This window comes from Pituophis catenifer, unplaced genomic scaffold (assembly GCF_029215685.1).
Source record: "Pituophis catenifer annectens isolate HBS135680 unplaced genomic scaffold, rPitCat1.0.hap2 SCAF_4, whole genome shotgun sequence".
Taxonomy (NCBI): domain Eukaryota; kingdom Metazoa; phylum Chordata; class Lepidosauria; order Squamata; family Colubridae; genus Pituophis; species Pituophis catenifer.
In genome coordinates, this window is record NW_027256884.1 from 109,769,818 (window position 1) to 109,793,239 (window position 23,422).

The 23,422-nt window shown below is 35.0% G+C and overlaps 1 protein-coding gene across 1 annotated transcript in view; it reads right to left on the bottom strand.

Moving 5' to 3' along the window:
* Window positions 1–1,865: 1,865 nt before the first annotated feature.
* The window catches only part of TNFRSF19 (TNF receptor superfamily member 19), a 32,512-nt gene continuing 10,955 nt past the window's right edge, over window positions 1,866–23,422 (bottom strand). Inside the window, exons 2-9 of the mRNA XM_070943903.1 lie at window positions 21,922–22,011; window positions 20,362–20,472; window positions 18,565–18,743; window positions 17,223–17,308; window positions 4,446–4,610; window positions 3,564–3,689; window positions 2,830–2,932; window positions 1,866–2,226 (exon numbers count right to left, since the gene is read on the bottom strand). Coding sequence (XP_070800004.1) covers window positions 1,866–2,226; window positions 2,830–2,932; window positions 3,564–3,689; window positions 4,446–4,610; window positions 17,223–17,308; window positions 18,565–18,743; window positions 20,362–20,472; window positions 21,922–22,011 — 1,221 coding nt within the window. The remainder of the gene's footprint in view (window positions 2,227–2,829; window positions 2,933–3,563; window positions 3,690–4,445; window positions 4,611–17,222; window positions 17,309–18,564; window positions 18,744–20,361; window positions 20,473–21,921; window positions 22,012–23,422) is intronic.

Genomic DNA, 23,422 nt, shown 5'->3' on the forward strand with positions numbered 1-23,422 from the left:
TGTGACAGCAGAGGATATTTCCAGGCTCACAATAAATAAATATAGACAAATCAGAAAATTTCATTTTTCTTAAAAAGGATTCTTTGCAGTGCTAGGATTCTTGGCACATTCACAGGGATTCAACACAGCTTTGTTACAAATCCTATCAAATGCTTCCTTTTTGTCAATATAATAAAGGATAAATTCCTGTCACACATCTGCTGTTAGTACATATACTCAGAAGACTATTCTACTGCTTGTTATCCTTACATAATCTCCTTAGCTGTGAGTTCAATCCATCAAACTATGTCTGAATGAGGGACAACCCGCAGTTGCCCCTGCTCTTTGACCACACTGCTCCTTGAAATCTTCTCATACAGCTGCTTTGTTGCAAATCCAACTGCCAAAGAGCTTTCAAATGCTGCCAATTTATTTCAGCTGTTTTTGAAACAGTACCACTGAGACCCAGGCAGCATTCCATTCACAAACATTAGAGAAGAGGCACTCAATTTAAGGGCTGCCAGGAAAGGTCATGCGGATTCCTAAAAGAAAGAAAAGAAAAAGAAAAAGAAAGGTGTTAAGACAGAATGCAGCAAGTCTCTCTTATTTTTGTCCTCCATTTTATTGGCGATAACCTAAAGGCTTTTGTATGCCACTTAACTTCTCATTGTGACAGAAAAAAAGCATCTTTCTTTTTCTCTTGATATTTTTCCTTCTTGATATTTCAGATCAAGGACTTTTCAATCCTATTCAGAGAAAGCTTGTAGTACATCTGCAACTGCTGTTGTACACATACACAGTTACAGTTTCATTTTCAGATGATCTCATTAGTTACTGAAAGATGACAAGATCTACTAAATCAAACACAGGATCTTTTTTTTTTCACCTCTCTGCAAGCCTCCAAAAGTTGGAAGAAACCCCCAGAGTGGAAACTACAACAAGAGCGACTGAAGAATCCTAAACCCCATTTGACACATCCAAAACCCAATGACAAATTTGGAACAACTCTAAACACACAGACGCAAACATTTCTGCAGCCAATAGAAACATTATGAACAACTGACAATTAGACTCCTTCTCTTCTTCCCTGTTTATTCTCCTATCCTAACTCATTCCTGCATGTCCACTCAACAGTTTTGGAGGACCAAGCTGCAGCAGTGCCCCACTTGGGGAAGTAGAGGAACTCATACCAGGAGGAGCTGCTACCCCATGGAAATCAGTGTGGTCTTTTCCTTACTTGCATTGAAAAAGATTCTCAAAGAGAACTGTTCCAGACAATATTGTAATTAGATCAGGACTTCTCTAATAATTTTTTTTTGCTTGCTCTATTCTTGACTTTTTATTTATTATTATTATACTGCTTTGATTTTATTCTACCATGGAACTTTAGACTTCTTTTCCCATGTCAAGTTAATTGCTGACAGTCATTTGTAGTAAGATATACATGTAATAAATAAATTATAAAAAATACAAACACGGGAGGCAGGGAGTCTTATTGCGCTGCTGCAATTAAAATCAGGACCTTCGACGGCTCGCCCTGCAGTTCAGAAGTGGCCAGGAATGCTTTGAAACATCTTGTTTAGGTTAAGACTGAGCCGAAACTGGGGCAGGAAGGTGGAGGAAGGAGGCGTGGCTAAAAGAAACAGACAGCTCGGTCTCAACAGGAAACAGACGATTCAACTCATTCTTGGCCACTCCTGGGAGCTTGCAGGAGAAAAGTAGTTTTAAAAATAACTTTTTTCTGTAATTTTCTCTTCCTTCATTAATTAATGAAGAAGACAGGCTCTTTGTGATGTCCATTTAATTGAACAAGAAAATAATTATTCCAGACAATACTGCTTAACAGTTTCATTTAAACTATCTAGATAACTGCACTTACCTGTTTATCAGTTTGTTCTGTCATACTCTGTTGCTGAGAATGGTTCAGCAGCCAAAACCTGATTTAAGGGAGCAGTGATACTGGAAAGTTCAGGTGATTCTGTCAAGTTTCCAAAATGAAGGTTTGTAGATGTGACTACATTTAAATCCTGTTTGTTCTCTGATTCCATAACGTCTCTTTCTATCTCTAAGGAGCTGAAAAGATTTTCATCTTCTCCCACTAGTTCAGGGTATGATTCAGAGAAAGAAATACTATCACAACATTCTGGTTTTTGGATGAGAGGCCAAGCATCTGAAAGATCTCCACAAGTGGAATGTGAAAGAGAACCAAGAAATGCTGGAATCATTTCTCCAACAGAATTTGAATTCCTGTAAAAAGTTAAGAAACAAGAGTCATTTAACAAAGATTCATTTATATATATATATATATATATATATATATATATATATATATATATATATATATATATATATATATATATATATACTCTGTAATGTGCTGATTGCATATCAGTAAATATAAAGTATGATTTGTGTCAAATTTCTGCATTGGGAGCAGAAAGATGGCATAAAGATATAATTAAAAAATTAATAATATAATTTTACATCATACTGTCAGTTATAATTATTGCAAGTGACAGGGAAGGAGAGAAGTTCAAAATGCAGGAAATAGGCACAACAAAATTATGCTTTTCAGTACTAACAAAAGTGCAACAGAACTGAACACTTTAAAAACAACAGTACAGAGTAGAATATAGTTAGAATATAGTTAATTTACTTGAACTGGCTTTTGCCTGCATATTGCACATTCCCCTTTCCCTTTCAAATTAGTGATTGAATCTGTTAGAAATGTCTGTTCCATTGACTGAAAACTCTACAGGATATCACATATTCCAATCTATCATGTAATAAGGACAAACAAATATTCAGTAGAAGAGTTAGCAAAAGGCAGAAGTTAAAAACCTGAAGTACCTTTCATGAAGTGTAGTCTCAGAGTGAAAAGGACAGCTATGACAACTATGTTCAAAGCTACAGGACTCGTCACAGCACAGCGATGGAATCAGATGCACTGGACCTTGAAAAAAGAAAACCTTAAATAAGAAACAAAGTGCATAGAGTTTTCTAGAAATGCACATAATTTATACTTGTTGAGACTAGCTATGAGCTGGTTCACAAAACTCCCATAGTGTATAGTTGACACATAGTGAAGAACAGCTGTTGGCCTCTGGCTCTCGCCTCTCTGTTATGCAAGAAAATATCAACAACAAAAGGAGTTGTTTAGGTGACATTAGAATTTAATGCCTAGCCAAACAATCCGTCCTCCATCCACTTTGGGGAAAGGGGCAAGAGATGGATGATGATAATCATATGTTTGAGAATGTCACAGCACAGGGCTCATATCTGCTCTTATACAAAATCTTCATAACACATTTAGCCTTTGTGATGGTGGTGTTGCATTTAGCCTTCATTTAAAGTTTTAATCATAGAAGCATATATTTTTACATTTGTAATTTTGATTTGCTTTATATTATTGAATGCTAGTAATTCTATTACTTTATCCCTATTGGAATCTTTGCTAGTGTAACATCTTGCATACTAAATAGCAATTTATCCATAGTTACTTTTCTATGCTTCATTCAAATTTCAGCTTCACTGTGTTTCTCCTATTTAGACTAACCCAGCAAGTAATTTAAGACCATACTTACCACACATCTGTAATGAATCCTGCTGGCCCTGGCAGCATGTTCTATGTTCATATATATTAAGTTGTGATCTATCAAAACATGCAAGTTCTGAACCTTCATAGTGAACATCCTGTGATTGTACAGACCCTTTAGAACAGAAAAGATATTGACACTGGGTGTTAACCCATTTTATTTACATTTAAATTATTTTATAATCATATCTAGTAACATTACACTTTCATTTAATTTAGAGCACCTATTATAAAAGTTTTCACATAATATGAATTAAAACATTTTCTTGGATCTTGTTGCTTTATGCCTATTTCAATATGTTCTAATTCTGGATCCTCATTATTAAGAAAAATAATTAGAAATATTTGGCAGAAGAAAGCTGAAGTTCCAACAAGAGCCTAAATTGTTGTTAAAGGTTTACAATAATCTGTAATTCTGAATAACATATCTCTTTTTTCCATAATTTTCTAATTTAAAAAATCTAAATACAACTGAGTAGCACGAAAAGTATCCGAAGTTAACTGCTAATCTTTCTTCCGACTCTCAGAGTTTTCACACTGCAACATGAATTTGGGATATTAATTTTTGATGTATTTCTGTATGATCTTTTGAATGGTTCACAAAATGGCATGAAAATCAAGACAGGTATAGACGGAGTATATATTCAACATATTCACATTATTTATCCTCTTTGATGTAATTGATCAAAATTACATTTGGGAAACTGTGAATCAATTCCAGGTTACACTTAAGTTACAGTTAGTTAAGCTCAATTAATTTTTTTTTTCACAGACATTTATTAGATGGTAAAACTCAACTTAAAGATGACAAGGTTAAGAATATTAGTAATAAATGTAATGTTGTGGCGGGAGTGGGGGGAGAGAAACTTACAGTTTGGCTTCTTTTCCATGAACTGTCTCTTGCAATAGATAACACACAGGATGAAGAGCGCTGAAAGTACAGTTGCCAGTGCACTGCATATCACAGCAGCGAGAGCAGTGTCTCGTGGGCTGGAAACAGTTGATGGGATTTTCACCAAATTCACTTTTGTGGTGCCTATATGTAAATAAAAGCATACCTCTTATGAAATTATAGGCAGGGAAGAACAAAAATTCAAAGCTCTTTAGGTATGTGTGATAAATCCTTTTAAGAATTTACACTGCACAGCACAGACTAATAGAATTGGAAATGGCCAATGAAGTCAAACCCCACTAAGTGCATGAAGCCAAAGAAAAATATCTTAGTGAATACTACTGTTACTCAATCTCTATTTGAATATATCTAGCAAAAGGAACGTATCTTTCTCAGTAATTCATTCTGCTGTCAAACTACTCTTAACAGCAAAATACTTTCCCCTAATACTCAAATGAAGTTGTCTTGTCACTTAAGACTGTTATTCTGTACACTATATACTTTGAGATAACAGGGAAAAGCTCTTGTCCTTCTTCTATGTGGCATCTATTCAAACATTTGAAGAATCTTACTGATCTCCTCTCAGTTATCTTTTCTCACAGGAAATCCTACCCCAGTTCCTTCAATCTCTTCTCATATCAGTTAATTTCCAGTCCCTTAATCCTCCTCACTGTCATTCTTTGCTCTCTGTCTCTTTTTTAAAATATTTCCTAAGTATAGTGCCCAGGACTGAATACTCTACTTGATATGGTGAAATTGTAACTTTGCCAGCAAGATATATACTGTAAATGTGTTCACTGTAACTAATTCTTATACAGAGGGTCAGATGAAGATGTTTTCTATTACTGTTTCATAAGTGGATAAAGAACAGCAATCCAGATCTACTAATATCAGCAAAGGGACACCAACAGGCTCCTCCATTAATTTTATGCTATGCTCTGAGGCCATTTAAACAAGATCAACAGAATCTATTCACTGCTCTGTCTGTCCAAAATTTGTTAAAAACAGAGTCAACCAGAGGTGGGTTTCAGCAGGTTCTGACCAGTTCTGGAGAACCAGTAGCAGAAATTTTGGGTAGTTCGGAGAACCGATAGTAAAAATTCTGACTGGCCCTGCCCCCATCTATTCTCTGCCTCCCAAGTCCCAGCTGATCAAGGGGAAATGGGGATTTTGCAGTAACATTCCCCTGGATTGGGGACAGAATGGAGATTTTACAGTATCCTTCCCCTGGAGTGGGATGGGAATGGAGATTTTACAGTATCCTTCCCCTGCCACGCCCACCAAGCCATGCCACACCTACCAAGCCACACCCACAGAACCGGTAGTAAAAAATTTTGAAACCCACCACTGGAGTCAACCATTATCAACTGAAGGTATATTAAATACAATGGCTAAAATCCAGACTTTCAAGGAGTGGTACTATAATAATTAACTAGTCTTATGAAAAGAAAAGAAGCAATTTTCACCAATTTCCCCAAAATATTGCCCCCTTCATATCTGAAACAAAAATTTAGGAGACTATCAGAAACAAAATAAGGGGAAGATGAAGTTGATAAAAATCTTCTGAGTCTGGATCTGGATCTAAGGCCGAAAGTCAATAAAATGATTTCTAAAAATGGAATTAAAGAAGTAGCACATTTGTTTTTTCAGTATATTCTACCCCGAAACAAGCAAATTGAATAGGTATTTCCATTTGTACTAGAAATTTATAAATTTTTCAATGTGGTTTGCAGGACTGCACCAGAAAATATAGCAGCATGATCATTTGTCTGTGACTGAGGAAAGCAACTGCAACATAGGAGATCCTATGGCAGCTGCCAGGAAGCTTTTGCTGCCACTATGGGAACCTGGAAACTGACTATTTGTAATCCTTCATGTTCTAAACTCTTTCAAATCGGATCAAGTCAAATTAGAACACAGCACTAGCATAATTTCTATGATGAAAATACTGAAAAAAACCCAATCGGAAAATCAAAAGAAATTCATCCATTTATCTTTTGTCTATTCTGAATGCTAATGAATTAGGAAATTGATGTTGAAAATAAAGAAATTACTACTTTCAATATATCAAATACAATAATATTTAGGAAAGTTTAATAATACATCAAAGACTTTTAAAAACATTTTGGGAACCTTATTTTTTTTTTGTTTGATTAGTCTTGTTCATCATTAATGGGGATACATTAAACGTTTGTATGGGCCAGGCAATATGGGAGCTATCTCAAAATGAGTTTATAAAATAAATATATGATTTCTATATATTACCTGCATACAGTGGCTCTCTACAACTTATAGTAAACAAAACCCAAAGGCAGAGCCTGCCACAATCACTATATGCATTCCTTGTGAATTATTAACATCTGCAGAAGGCTATAATTATCTGTATTCATATATGGTTTTTAAGTTACAGAAATCTACAAAACCTGTTTATCAGAGAAAAAAAGTATAATCTGTCAGTAGATAAAAACCACCAAAAACCAAGTATGTACAGTATATCTAATGCAACAAAAGATATGATGTAAAACATTTAATGCTTATAACACTACAATTGACTATTCAACAACTATAAATTGCCATATTTATGGAATCTCAAAAAAAGCACTGGCTTCACGTGCAAACATCCACAAACATTTAATGTAATAAAAGATTAAAAGAAACTGTTCCAACTTATTAGCTTTTGAAAAATGTTAAATCTATTACCACAAGCTGGTCTAGACAAAACTAAATGGGTATAATTTGCTGAAAAATTATATGCGAAGATATAATGGCCAGTTAAAAGATCAAACACTGACAAAGTATCTCCATTCACTTCAACATTTCTTTAATCTTTAAGCTCAGATATGTTGGACTCCAATTGCATTATAGCAGCTGAAGTCTAATACATCTGAAAAGTGCCTGTTTGGCAAAGGCTGGTCTAACATGTAAAAATATTACTTTAAATTTCCAATATATATTTAGTAGAAAAAAAATATCAAATGGTTTTCATTATGGTCTCTCCTGTTTACTTACTATCACTTTACATGGGGGAGAATAAAGTTTTATATTCTGAGTAAACAGGAGAGAGATGACTAAGATACAGCTAGGGGACAAGAAGAAAAAGCTAATCAGACAAACGTGTCTCAGATTAATCATGCGGTGTCCATCAAGACTACCATTTAAATTTTCAAAAATTAATTACACATATTATTAGATTATGCATAGTCCTTAGCATAGAATTCTATATTTCAATTGAAAAGGAAGTGATATTTATATTTATGTCAAGATTTTCTAGATGACTGACTAAATCCTTTGTATCAGATCTGTTAAGCCAGAAAGAGTCTACAATATATTACTATGAGCTGTTGTGTGAGAGAATGACCAGTTTATCAAAGATAGTATAGACTGAAATTCTGCCAATAGAACTAAGTCATGAGCAAAAGTGTATAATTCAACAATAATGGTTATAGTATAAATTAGAAAAACTGAAGTATTTGAACCATTTTCTTATATAGTTTAATTATATAATAGAATATGCTGGGAATAGTGTTACATAATTATAATGATGAAAAATAGAAGTATTTTTATAAAATCACAGCAGTATTTCAGAAAGAAAAAAAGTAGATAGTTTGAAGCCCTAGTTCAGGAGTGTCAAACTCGATTTAATTGAGGGCTACATCAGGGCTGTGTTTGACCTCGAGAGGCCGGGATGGGTATGGCCAGGGTGGCCATGCCTAGCTTGACATCACTCGTGTTGGAGGTGCCTGTGGTGTTCCAAGTGCTCTGCCAGCAAAAATGGGCTCCCGATCTCTGTTTTCGGCTGGGACAGCATCCTGCAACCCTCTGCCCGCAAAAATGAAGTTCGGAAGGGCTGCGTGTGGCCCTCCTGAGGTCCATTTTCGCTGGCAGAGGCACCATGGACCGGTCCTTCACTGTTTCCAGGGTGGCCCCGCAGGCCAGATCTAAGCACCCCGTGGGCCGGATCTGGCCCGCAGGTCTTGAGTTTGACCCCCCTGCCCTAGTTTCATAAATATATTATTGATGAAATGATGTTATTTACAATAGTAGACTTTTCACTTATATACATAAACATCCTTATTTAACACAGATTTGCCAGAGTAGATAACTGTTTCCTGGATTACCTGTCATCTGTAAACCAATAACCTTTTTGAAATTTGAAAGAATAATAAAAATTCAGATTATGTAGCTAAAAAGCCCGACAAATTATTACGTTACTATTAAGTATAACATTTCCAGTCCTATAAAAAATTGCCCATATAATGTATACAGGTAGTCCTTCATTTAGAACAGTTTATTTAATAACCAAAGTTACAATGGCACTGAAAAAAGTGACTTATGACTGTTTCACACTTACAACCATTGCAGCATCCCCATGGTCACATGATCAAAATTCAAATGCTTGGCAACTGACAAGCAAAGTCAATGGAGAAGCCAGATTCACTTAGCAACTGTGTGACTAATTTAACAATGGCAGTGATTCACTTAACTGTGACCAGAAAGGTCAAAAAATGGGGCAAAATTAACTTAATAACTGTCTTGCTTACAAACAGAAATTTTGGGCTCAGCTGTAGCTGTAAATTGAGGATTACCTAAAATTATCTCTGCAAATTTATACTAAATATTCAGAAACTTTCAGAGGAAAGAAACAATATTATTATTTTCTTCTTCATGCATCCACTTATGGATTCATATGTAATATAAACTTTTTATTATTGATACCAACTTCACATAAAGGTATTTATGGAAATAGATCCAATTATAAAGTACTATCAAATCACATTATCAAGATTAATGATTACTCATTTAAAACACTTCCATTTTTAAAGTGCACATAAAAGTTGTTAATTAGAAAAGGGTAGACCAGTGGTTCCCAACCTTTTTTTGGCCCACCTAAGCATCTCTAAAATCCTGATGCCCCCCACCCCATGACATATAATTCTTACTATTCAAAAAATGACTCCTACTCACGCGGAGGAAGCCTAAAAGGCCATTAACTTGGTTTAAACAAGGTTCCAATTGCCCCCATCAAAAATCAAACTGCTCCCCTGTGGGGTGTGGGGCCCACATTGGGAACCACTGGTATAGACTGATGATCTGCTAAATAATTTTAATTAAAAAATAAAAAATATTATTTTTTTGAATCTTAACTATATAACAACTGGATAACTCATGCAGCATTAAATCTTAAAATAATGTACTATTATGCCATTGGCTTCGAACATATTATCTGAATTATCTGCTAGTTTTAATTGCGAATCTTGGTTCATGTGTGCATATTGAATTTATCAACAAATTGCTTGTTTTCTGTTGTAATTATAGTAATTAGATAATAAAAAGAAATGTTTCCACATTTTTTTCTGTTTCTAGGAGAGCTAGAACAAACCCTTTTCCCTAATAAATGGGGAAAGAACATCACGCTCTGTATTTCAAGAAATGGGTTGGAAATTTCACCTTAACTGTGTGCACAATCAACACAGTGGCATATTAAATAGCACATCAATGGCCAACACAGCAGACATCATACCAAGGAAGGATAGACTTAAATGCAAATATGATACACAGTATTTCATTCTTTATCTAGTTTTCTGGAAGCTGAGGACATAAGGAACATAAGCAATGCTTGTTATCTCTTATAAATTAATCTGGTTATAATCTAAATTACTTGACTGTTTACATCTTGAGTAGAATGGTTTTTTAAAAGGTATGCTATTTTCTCAAATGGAACAAAAATGAATTACTGAAGTATATTTTCAATTGTCTGTCAACAAATTTTGTGGGGTCAATAAATTCTGAGCAAAATAAGGCTACCAAAGTATGTACAGATCACATTCTTGTAATCTTGTAGTTTAATGAGCTGTAGGCAAATGTTTAGTTAGTAATTAATATCAGGTGTAAATACTTTCACTGTCCTTAAGGGTTAGCTGTTTTAATAAATACATAAGAGAATCCATTCAGTATAGGTTAATCAGTACCCATACTCCATTCCCTCTCAGGAATTTCAAGTTCACTTAAATCTGATAACTAAACAGCTATTTCTTTGTTAATAAAAAATAATGATTAAGTTAAATATCTTGCAGACATCCTATATGTAAAATAAACACTCATTCAGCCCCTGGCAAAGAAGGATCCTAATTATGGGATTGACTCAAAAGATGAAAGACTGGTTCTAGTATTAACTTGTGTAAAAGCTGGTTAAGAGAAATACTGACTTTTATCAAATCTCATGGCTGAAATTAACACTTTCTTTCCTCTTTCAAGAGAATAAAGCAGATGTTCCAGTGTGTGCACAAAAGGAATAAGAAATCTCACAGTATGTCACATCCCTATTTAACTTGTCCTTTCTCTTTAACAAGGAAGTGCAGCTCCATTATCTTTCAAGAGGCCTACACAAAACATACTTCCTCTATAACCATTTGGCATAACAGGCAGGAAGAAAGGGAAAAAGAACAGGTGGGTATTCCCATGGAACTTAAAGGTAAAGGCTTTTCTGTCCAGTTGTATCCGACTCTAGGATGCAGTGCTCATCTGTTTCTTGGATGAGGGAGCCAGCATTGTTCGAAGATAATTTCCGTGATTACGTGGCCCGCATGTGACCTATATACCAAAGGAGCATGGAAATTGTACCTATTAATCTACTCACATTTGCATGCTTTTGAACTACTAGGTGGGCAGGAGCTGCGGCAAGTAACGGGACCTCACCCCATTGCACAAAGCTCGGGTCTCGAACCCCTCTGACAGCTCTCCAGCTGACAAGCTCAGCATCTTTAACTGCTGAGCCATAGCACTCCATATGGAAAATAATCTGTATCCCAAATGTACATTCATCTAAGCACTATCTAGTGTTGTGTGGGTAAATATTTAAGAACCAGCTTTGCCAATTCCATTGCCACTTCCATGCTGCTAGTTGCAGAACATCTGATCAGAGATTGGTGATTTCCAAGACAATTTACAAAAAGCAAATGCAAACTCAAAATGTAAATAATAATAAAAATGATCTAGCCTATGACTTGATTAAAAAGATCATTATTTTTTCTCTGCACCAATTTTTCTATAGTTAATAAACAAATGCTAAAAATGCAAAGTATTTTATTTGTAATGGAATAATAAACTGTGATTTTTACTCATTAGGTGTCTGTTCAGAAAGGAAGCCCAGTCAAAGGAGAAAAAAACACCAAGAAGCATCTTAAAATAAATTATAAGAAGACATTGATTTAAAAATATTCCTTAAATTATTTCGGCGCAAGAAGCTCAGGTTTACCCGACATTGTATAAAGGGGAGAAAACCTTGACGTATGAAGGTTTCTTGGATGTTCAGGGTAATCCGAAGTCACGAGAATTATTAACTCTTCAAGGATATAAGATAGACTGGTGGTCTTATTCTCAAGTGCACTCCAGGTATAAAAAAGATTTACATAGTGAAGGAATCTACCGTAAAAGACAAGAATTGGATAAGATCTTATTAGAAGGAGGGAAAGGGATATTATCTAAATGTTATGCATATTTATTGTCTCTGCAGATAGGACAGTATGTAGTGAAAGATTGTATGATAGCATGGGGGCGAAATTTTGGATATCCCCTTGACTTCCAGCAATGGGAACAGATTTGGTTGAAAAATATGAAATTAACCATGGCCTCCTCATATAAAGAAAACATATATAAAATGGTCTACCGGTGGCATCTCCCCCAGCGAGATTAGCTAAAATGTTTCCCGGGACATCTGCCTGCTGTTGGAAGTGCGGTTACAGCAATGGAACCTATTTTCACCAATGGTGGACCTGCCCGCAGGCGGTTAAATATTGGAAAAAAATACGGCAATGGATTTTGGAAATTACACAGATTAATTTGGAATTAAGACCTGAGATTTTCCTATTGGGGGCAAAACCTTTGAATGTTAAATCAGATATATGGTTCTTGTTGATTCACATTATCACTGCAGCAAGATTAGCGTATGCGCAGGAGTGGAAAAATCAATACTTACCGATAGATTTGAAAATAATATATAAAATTAATGAGTGTGCGGAATCAGATAGATTAACTAGATTGATCAATGGTAAAAAAGATTCAGAATTTTATAACAGTTGGAAAGTATGGTACGATTGGGTCCAGAAAAGGTGGGATAGAATAGATATATGATGATGTATATATATATGGTGGCAAATATGTATGTATAAAGGAATGATTTTATACTTATGGACAATGTAATCATATTATACCATGGTGGCAGGATTGTATATTTTATTTGTGTATTAGTGTATAGAATATATTAATAAAAATTATATATATATAAAAAAATATTCCTTAAATTAGCTAGCAATAGGAGGGTAATTTATGAGCCTGGTTAACAATAAGGTTACTAAAAAGTATTTTTGACTACTGGGGTTAATAGATTAAAAAATGCAGCTTTTAAAAGGTTAGTCTTGCTGAACATGCCCAAATGTCATTTTTTATACAGAATAAACTAATTTTGATATTTAAAAAAAACTGCCTGGAGTGAACCAGAACTTCATTAAAGAAATGCTGGTATAATCAATACCGAGACACAGTTCATTAAGTAAGTCTAGAAACTTGTTTTGTTTCATATAATATATTGCAATCAGTATTTGTGGTAAAAAATGAAATAACGATTCCCATCCTATTTCCTTGAAAAATAAAACCAGAAATAGAGGGAACATAAGAGGATCCTGGAACAGAATTTATTAAACAAATGTTTAAGGGCCAAATTATGGTCTGCAAGGAAGCAGTTCAATTCCTTTAATCAGTAACTTAATGTATATTGAGTTGGCATCTGCCTCTATAGCCATATGCTAGGTTAAAAGTAATATGAGAATGCCTTCAATATCACAGTTTTAGATTCTCTGTTATAAAGAGCAGAAACAAAATAGTTATGTTTTTAATAAATTTGTATTTATTATACAAGTGCAATATTTCCTCTCAAATATCCCTTGAGCTGTCTTTCTGCCTATTGGCTCTGACCAGACAAAAGCATTAGCTATGCTCTAGGCATTACTAGTTTCTCATGTTTGTCTGGACATGAAAACGACAAATTACTATTGAGATGAAATGTAAATGGAAAGTTACTTTAAATATTAAATCTTATTATGAATCCTCCTGATTTAAAACAACAACTCTATTCTTGAAAGGCTGTTTTTAGGCGTGTGCATCTTCCAAATGTAGAAATACATTTTCCATATTTCATCTAGCTACTTTATCTAATGATGAAAAAAATGACTCAATATGTTCTACTTTGGCATAAATGTTATGATATTTGATAATGTTAAAGAACCATGTTTCTTTTAAACGTAGAATTAGAAACTAGTTTGACATTTGATGAATATATGATATTTATACTTAGTTTCCCTTTTCTTGTTGTTTTGGTCTTTTTTTTAAAGCTGATTCAGTATTCAAAGTATTTTTTGTTTTTGTAGTATTTTGTCAAATTTGTTGAGGCAGATAAACTAAAAAACAAAAAGTCTTAGCAGTGATCTAAATTGCATGTTCACATGAGCTAAGAACTTGTTATTCTCCTGAAATAGTAATTGTAAATATACAGGTAGTCCTCAATTTACAATCATTCTTTTAGCAATCATTTAAAGTTATGACAGCATTGGAAAAAAATGACTTACCACTAGTCCTCACGATTGTTGCATCTTTCCCATGATCACATAATTTAAATTTGGCTGCTTGGCAAACAGCATGCATTTATAATGGTTTCAGTGTCATATAATTGCCATTTGTGATCTTCCCAGTTGGCCTCTGACAAGCAAAGTCAATGGGGGAAGCCAGTTTTGTTTAATGATTATGTGATTCACTTAACAGCCACAGTGATTTGCTTAATGAATGTGACAAAAAAGATTCTAAAATGGGACGTGACTTACTTAATAACCACCTAACTTAGTGATGGAAGTGCCGATCCCAATTGTGATCATAAGTCGAGGACTACCTTTACTTCGTGCTGATTCATATGTTTTACTTTTCTATTCTAAATTTATAACTAAAATTATATTTACGTGCTTTTTTCCCAGGCCTTCAAATTTTTGAAAATCCAGTACATTATATGTATATTATATCTAGCAGAATATAATATACAGTATTCAGAAGTGCTTCCTTTATTTTCTGCAGATTTATTTGCTCTTGATTCCATTTCAACATATACCACAGCATTATTTGCTATTACTGAATGTTACAGAATTCAGTGTTTATCATAAATGTTTACTCAAGAGTGATTTCTCTTCTTCTGCCTTTTATTCTCCTTTTAGAAAGTCCTTTTAACTTTCTGATGGCCTTTTTACAATCCACAACCAGCTTTTTCATGAGTAAATATTTAAACCATAACTCTTGTTTTAAAAGTTCTACTGATGGAGAGTAGATGAAAGCAGCCCTGAAATTTATAGCTAGCTAGGTAATAATCAACTGCTATCAACATTCTCTGATCGTTATTAATGGTGCTATCACGTTATATGATCATAGGATTTTTAGCCTGGGAAGTCTGTGGACCCAATTTAGCATTCAAGAGCAAACAGTAACACACTGTAATATAGTGTATCAGCGTACACTTTGGGGAAGTTCTAAGAAATTTAACATGTTTACTAAACATTTAGAATGTTGTCCACATAATTATTGTGCCAGTTTTATTTACAATATGCTAAAGTTTCAAAAAAACTGGAATAAATTAGTTAATTTGTAAAGCAATTTACCTAGTATTAAAGTATTATAAAACAGCTTAATATCAGTATTCACCAACACACATAATTACCTACAGATGTAGGGAAATCTTCAAACAACATATTTCGACTTGATGAGAACAGCAACAGGTTTCATATTACTAAATCCTGACTGTTGTTCTCCATAAGGGATCTTTCATTAAATGCTTCAATTTGAAAAGCTACTGTTTTACTTTTCCAATTAGCAATGTTATTCTCCACAATATTCTTGCCTTCAGAGTTGTTAAAATGTCTCTTTCAATTTTTTAAACAATGAAAAATCTGTATTTCTGCTAAAATTGAGGTTTTGTGAGCCTAATGATATACTTCATTAATAGTAATATACCTCTGCCTCACATTTTGTAGAGCAAAAAACTATACTGGCAGAAAATTTATTTTAAATCAGCAGTTCCCAAACTTTCCAGTTTGGTGGGGGTGGGTGGTTGGGGGAGAGGGAATGCTTCTGTGTGAGTGGCAGGCGTATGCATAAGCACATACAGCTCCATTTGTGCAGGTGGCGTACGTGCATGCCCACTGCTCACACAAATGGTGCTTCATGTGTGAGCAAGAGCGCCTGTTGCTTGTGCAAATGGAGCTGTGCACACACAGGTGCACTCGGCAACCCCTTGTGTGATTCAGTTCCGAAGCACAAATGGAGCTTCATGTGTGAGCTTCATGTGTTTGGCCGCCACATGTGCAGCCCAGTTCCGAAGCAAAAATGGAGCTTCACATGTGTGTGCTCGCCCACCACTTGCGCTTGTCCAGTTCTGAATGTGCTGTGGCCCGGTAGTGAGCCACGCCTTGAGAGTTGGGGACCCCTGTTTTAAATAAAGCCACGGGTAGATTCCATTAATTTTGCTGCCTTCATTTTCTACAAAAATAACTTCTTGCATGTACTTCCTGTACCTATCATCTATTACTCAGGCTACTAATGTCAGATATAGTAACAGAACTACATTATGCTTAAAAGTAGTATGACTTAAAGAGTTGCCACACCATGAAAACCATGCCATACCATGCAAACCACCTCACCTATTATAGCAGACAAAAGCACAGGAAACGATGCATGGTGCAATAGAGAACTGCCTCATCACACTGGAGAACCCTCAATGTGCACCACAGCTGTTCCAAATAACACATGCATGGGGGATTGCACAGTGCATTAGCAATGATCTCAGTTGACTGTGAGAGCTGAACAGTTCATGAGAGAGATTATGTGAAACAGCAGGAGGGAACTTTCACCTTGCACTGCATAACTCTTGTACCTGTCAGCTCTTGCTTTACTATGTAACTCACCATTCCTATCAGCTGTTACAATAATCCTCAACTTTTCCTGTAATGGAGTCTGCCATTAATGTGCAGGTCGTTAAGTGGAGCATCAGGTGCCTCAGGGATGGGGCAGACCATTAAAGGGCTATTGCAGGCCCAGACTAGCCTGCCCCAGGCCTCCCAAGGCCTATCCCACCTTGTCCCTCGGGGTTCCCCAGGCCTCATCCTGCTCTCAAGCCGGCCATTCAGCCAGGCAAAAGAGCAAAACGGACTGGCAAATGGAGAACATTTACAGCCATGTGGCCACCCAAAGGACTTGCAGGAGTCAACCTGCTCCTCACCCAGGGCCAAGCAATACCTACCTTACCTTTTAGGGAGTGGGGTTGCACAGGAGCCTGGCTGATATGATGCAAGGCTCAGCTCTCTTGCAGAAATTGCTGGCCTTGTGGCAGCCTTGTGCTTTTCTCCTAGCAAGTAGTACTTCTCAAGAGAATATAGGGAACTTTGTTTTTTAAGGGGGCTTCACAAAGCCCACAAACATATGGAACTTCTTCAGAATTACACTCTTTGTGTGCTCCAGGGAATAATTATGAACATACAGGTAGTCCTGGAGCTGTAACACCAATTAGGGATTGGGATTGATGTTGCTAAGTGATGCGGTGGTAAAGTATGAAATTAATGACCGCATTACTTAGTGATAGCAATCCAGGTCATCCAGGTTGTCGTAGTAACCAGGAAAATGCAATTTACATCATGAATGTTCTAATATTTTAATATCAGAAGCACTTACAATGTGGTTCATAAGGAGGAGGTGGATCACCACAAGGAATACATTCCATATCCTGAAAGCCACCAAGCTTTGTCTTTCTATAAAATCTGGAAGACACAAGAAAAATATCACATTTCCCATATCTGAAAGAAAAAAAACCCTCAATACAGAATTATGCTAATAACATCAATAAAATGATATTGAAATAAGATGGGATCGTATAAACGGAGATTAAGCAAGAGATTCAGGTAGTGACACTCTTCTGATGGTCTAGGACACTTAAATGCTTTATTAAACAGAAAAATGAGGACAGCGGTGAGCACAGCAATGATAAAAAATGAGTAGAGTCAACTCAAGTGCACAAGCATGGGCAAGATTTTCCTTTTTCTTAAGTTTTATCAAAATTGTTTTTAAAATGGTGAACAGTACTATACAGAACTAACTAAAATGGCAGGAAACAGTATGCCGAATTTTGGCAATCATAACATTGAAATCCATCATTGCAACCCAGTGAATTCTGGGGAAAACAAAAAAACAGGTTTCTAGGCTCACTGCCCCCATAAATCCTACAAGTTCAAGCCTTTGGCCTAAAATCCTGAGGTAAATAAGGTTCAATTGGAAATCTGATAGGGAAGTGCACTTGCATTTGCTTGCGTGCCGGTGCAATTTTTCATGTGATCTGCAAAATTAATTTATTAGACTCTTGGATCATATTGAGAGGTATAGTCACACTGAAACCAGCATAAATTAATCCTTTTTTCCAGATTTCCAACTCATCACTGGGAGGTCAAGGAGGGAGGGCGGGCTATGTGAGCAACTCTTCTTGGGCCATTTTTAAGATCTCCACATTTCCACCTAAAATATGGTATTTCTATCTCTCCTTTATACATATCTGAACAATATGCAACGCATTATGGAATTCTGAAGAAAAGGAAGTTCTGCTATTGTGAGATGACTTTTCATTAGAACACCCTAAGAACAAGGCTTCAGGATATAATCACCTATCACATCTGGAAGACATGGTAGAAGGAAAACCTAGCAGACTGACTTTGATGTAATAGACTTAATACCCAGTGGACAATTTTACATATCAATTTACATCAGTTGTATAATTAAGATTGTGTAATGATGTAAACTGCATCATTTCTTAAATAAAAATAAATGCCTTTACTATTAATATTATAAATATTTATATTGAATGGACATTTGGAAGCAACAGACATTCTCTCCTCTCAATTTAAACCATGAAAGCAAGTTTTCACTGCAGTGTACAGAAGCAATTTGACAACTTTAAGTAGCAGAGCCAGCCAAAACTGAGAATACAAATTATTTACAGTCCTTCATAATTCCTTCTATAACTTACCCAGGCAAGCAGTCTCCACAAACAGCATTGCTAATGGCAGAACAATTGCTTTTCTGAAATCGATTTACTGAAGCACAGGCCAAACATTGTTTGCATTTTTGAAAGCCCCAGTCCTCTTTGAATCGGTTTGGCCTGCATGTCATGCACTGGGCATCCTCGCCATATCCAAAACCGCATTCCTGTGGGATTAACAAACGCTACTGTGACACTTAAAGAGACATGATAATGGGAAGCAACAAAGATGAAATGAGGTCTCAGGGTAATTATATCTGAAAATAAAAACTTTCTAGAGATAAAATAATCTTTTCAGCAGTTCCTAAAGTGCTGTCCATTGCTAATAATCCCCTTTACTTTTATAAGAAATACTAACTTATCCACTTTATCTCAGAAACCCTAGTATTTGAATGAAAAAGGACTCAGTGGATTCCCACTGCTTCATTATTATAAACTTATGGAAATTGCTGTCATGTCCATCTTTAAACTATGCCAACAATGTCAAAATTTAGAAGCTAGCCTGTGAAGTCCTTCAAGCAAGTATATGAATACCAGAAAAATAATTTTAATATAAACTTGCTGAGCTAAGCTTAAAGTGTATATGATCAAAAAAATGCTTACAATTATTATTTTATATAAACAATAGAAAAAGCTATACAACTAAATATAATGTTAAGTATAATGCAAAATACATCTCTATCTCTATCTATCTATCTATCTATCTATCTATCTATCTATCTATCTATCTATCTATTTATCTATCTATCTATCTATCTATCTATCACATTCTGCAATACACGGGGGCTCACATAAAATACATGAAATTGTATATAACCAAACAAAATATCAAAAAATATAATAGCAGCATAAAATTCTATCAAGTAAAAAAATGTGGGAAAATTTAAAAAAAATACTAAGATAATCCTACAGTTCCTCTAAAAACTGCTTCCTAATAGGGGCTGTTTACAAGAGGGGAAAATAAATTTGCACAATAAATAAAAATAATCTATTGTTAGACAATTATCATATAGGCAGATCCAGTTCTTTATAGAGAAAGAAACATCAACCTGGTGTTGTTACTTATGGAGTGCTACAGGCCTCAGTTCTTTTTAACTTCTATATAAAGCCAGTGGGAGAAGCATCTATCAGTATGGGGTGCAATATCGGCAAATTGCTGATCACATCCAAATGTACATCACCAATCTGGCAGTGTGGTCAATGTTTTGATTCAATATTTGAAGATAATTAGAATCTGAATGAGACAAATCAAGTGAAACTAAACTCAAGCAAAATAAGAGTTGTTGTTTGTCCACTGAGATTCTCACATGCTGCCTTTCCAGGAAGTGATGCTAAGGGAGAACCCATGACTTGAGGATCCTCCTGGATTGCTAGGTACTACTCAATGGGCAAGTAGAAATCATGGCCTGCTGATCCAGCTTCAGCCTTAAATGAAGCAGGAGTATGATCATGTCTCATCTATTACAATGTACACTAAATGAGGCTGCCTAATTGCTGGAAAATGTGGCAACCGGTGCAATAATTTCTATGGGACAACATGAATACAATAAGCCTACACTGTGGCCCTGCATTGCCTTAAGTGAGATGGGTGGCCATACAAATATAATGTATGAATGTTTAACCCTTAAACTATGAAAATACTTCTCTAGTAAATAATATTGCAACTTCCAAAATAGTTAATTTACAAGTGCTTTTTCAGTGCTATATGTAGTGGAGAAATATATTTAGTAATTATCATACCTGAAAAATCAAGAGAATAATTTTCAGAATTTTATATGAACATACCTTAGATAATTCCATTCCAGGGCCACATTGTTCACACAATATACAGTTTCCATCATGATCTCTATACTCCTGCTCTCTACACTCTCCAGTTTCACAAATTATAACATTTAACTACAAACAAAAGGGAAGCAGTTAAGATTACATTGTTAAAGAAATAAATCTTTCAAGAATACAGTCCTATATATACTCAAAATTTCCTCCCAAGAAAATACATAGCTACAGAAATGTACTTGGAATTGCTAATCAAAGTTCGGGAACATATATAACTGGAAGAATCTCCACAGACATATAGTAGTTAAGGTATTGAACTTGAATAGGGGAGACCCGTGCTAAAATCCTCACACAAGGATGACTTGGTGCGTGGGGGTTACTTGTGTTATCTCAAGGCAACCTATCTCACATGTATATTGCAGAGATGAAATTTTGCCATTTTAATAACCACATTCGGGCTTCAAAACTTGCAGCAGCAGCAGCAAGTTCATTTGTGTACCACCCCTCCAAATGATTTGTACAGATTGCTTTGCATCTGCAATTTTTAGGCAACTCAGAAATCACCCATGCTTATATTATTATGATGGTTGGTCGCACAGCCAGCCAAATGTTTAGACTGGATTTGGCAATTTTATCTACCTATTGAGACCTTTCCAAGAACCTGGGGATAGGCAGGTGTTGTTGTTTGATGACATTAAAGTTATTGTTGCAGAATGCAAGCTGTTCCAAGGAAAACTGCCTTTTGCAGTTGACTGATGGTAATTTTTGTCTATGGCAATGGTATTGAAGTTGTACCCAAGTTACCTATTACTATTGGTATATCTTTGCTTTCTTTTGCCATAGTCATTCTACCTTTATTTGCAGATTTTGTATTTTGTGATTTTCTTCAGTTCTTTCTCTGCTCTTCTGCTTTTTCCAGTATTACCATGTTTTTTGTCTTTCTCATCAACAGTTGTTAAGTCTGGGGTGTTATGTGGCAGGTCTGTTTAAATTTTGATATCTCAGAATACTTCAGCTTCTTCGTTTTCTATTACTTTATCATTTTGTGGTCCCACCAGTACTTGCTTGCAGGCAAAATGTATTTTTTGTAAATATTCTAGTACAATATTATTATGGTTTTTTGCAGTCAGCCAGATGCCCTATTATTATTACTATTTGTCAGTCCACCAGATGTTTAGATTGGATCTGATATTTTTTTCAACCTATCGAGTTTTTTCCAAGGACCTGGGAATAGACAGTTGTTCTTGTTTTTTTTTACATTAAAATAAATATATACTAACTTAGCTATCCTAAGGTTGATGTCAACTTGTGTTAATCAACTTGATATTGATCAGATTAATCTGATATAATAAATAATGACATTTGGTCAGTAAGTCAACATTTATAAAAGAGTAATTCCCTTGCCGCAGTGTAAGCAAACAATACAAACAAATAATACAAACTTTATAGTGCTTCACATGCTGGTTTGTGGTTATAAAACAACTATCCAATTACTTAGTTTTTTTTATTGCAAGAACATTTACTAGTACAACATACAATGCATAATAAGAAAAATGTTTATCTACTTACAACATATATCAAAAGTATCAGCAATCTAAAGATGAAATATTGCCACTCAAACTTTTGTGTATGCATTTTTCCTTTAAGAAAGAAATAGACCTGTAAACAAGAAAAAAAATAATTTGTGAGATTATAAAGTGCACATTATGCCTATGCTATATAATAACAGGCAGTAATAATGTTATGTCTGGATTTTATGTCTGAGTTGAAATTTCAGTGAGAAAGTTCTCATAGCCTCTATTAGAATGCTATCTAAGCATTTACTAATAGAAGGGACAAACACATAATTCTTAATAATAGTAGAAAAATGAAGAGGACAGAAACATTATTGACCAAAATGTCAATGTGATTGTTTAAAATATATTAACTATAACAACATTTACAAAATAACTTGTCTACTTTGCAAACTAACATCATATTGCATTTCCTAATTTAGTTTCAACTACAATTAAACTAGATTAACTTCCACTAGAGGAAGAATGATTTAATTTATGAAGATATAAACAAAGACATTTTGATTTCCTAATTCAAAGAACTTTTATTAAACATTAGATTTCCAACAATTAAAGGTGTTTCAAGTAAATTTATTGATAAACCCTCTCTCTCTAATAAAACTCCTGCAGGATAATTTTTGAATTTGTTTAAATCAGAGACCAGCATACTTCATTTAAGATCCTAATAGGTATGGAGGCAAAGACAAGTCTAAATAGGGAGATTTATAGTCCTCTATAGAGGTATGCAATTAATAGGTTTTTAATTATTTGAGTTAAGCATATGTATGTAATAATATGGTTAGATACATGAGCTAATGAGCAAATATGATGTCATCTTAGAATTGAAACAAGGGGCTATATCTGAAGCCCTTATATTCTTCTAGCCATTATCTAAAGCTAGCTAGACATTAGTTTCCAGCAATATTTGTTATATCCTAACTACTCTAGTTAGCATTCTTGCTGTTAGCACTTTCACTACCTTGTTACTCAATTCAACTTTCTCTGTATCTGAGTTTCCTGGCATTTAATTGAATATATCTGATCTTAGCATTTGTTTTTCTGGAAACAAATTTAGGCTACGGGTTTTTGCTTAACTTCCAAATTCTAATTTACTCTCCACAGGGTTGGTTGGTATTCACTTACCTTTGCTACCAGTTTGCAAATGTGAGCGTGCGCGACTACCTGTATGTTAATACTAATTACCCTATTGATATCACTGGTCATGAGGTAGTTAGGATACTGCAACGCAAAGTAACGTATATCATAACTAAGTTATTCCTTTTTTCCAGTTTATTTTTAATACACTTTCTAAACCTCAAAACAGAATGAACAGTTTTTGACTGTTTTGTTTTTTATAACAAACCTTCATTCATTACTCTAAAGAAAAAATTAAAGCTATCAACAAGAAAATATAAATGCCTTTTTTCCTTTTTATGACCCTTTAATCCCTTTAGTCAGGGTGGAGTCAACCCATGACCTGAATTGCTGAGCGTTTACTGGCCAGAAGCCCTTCCTGA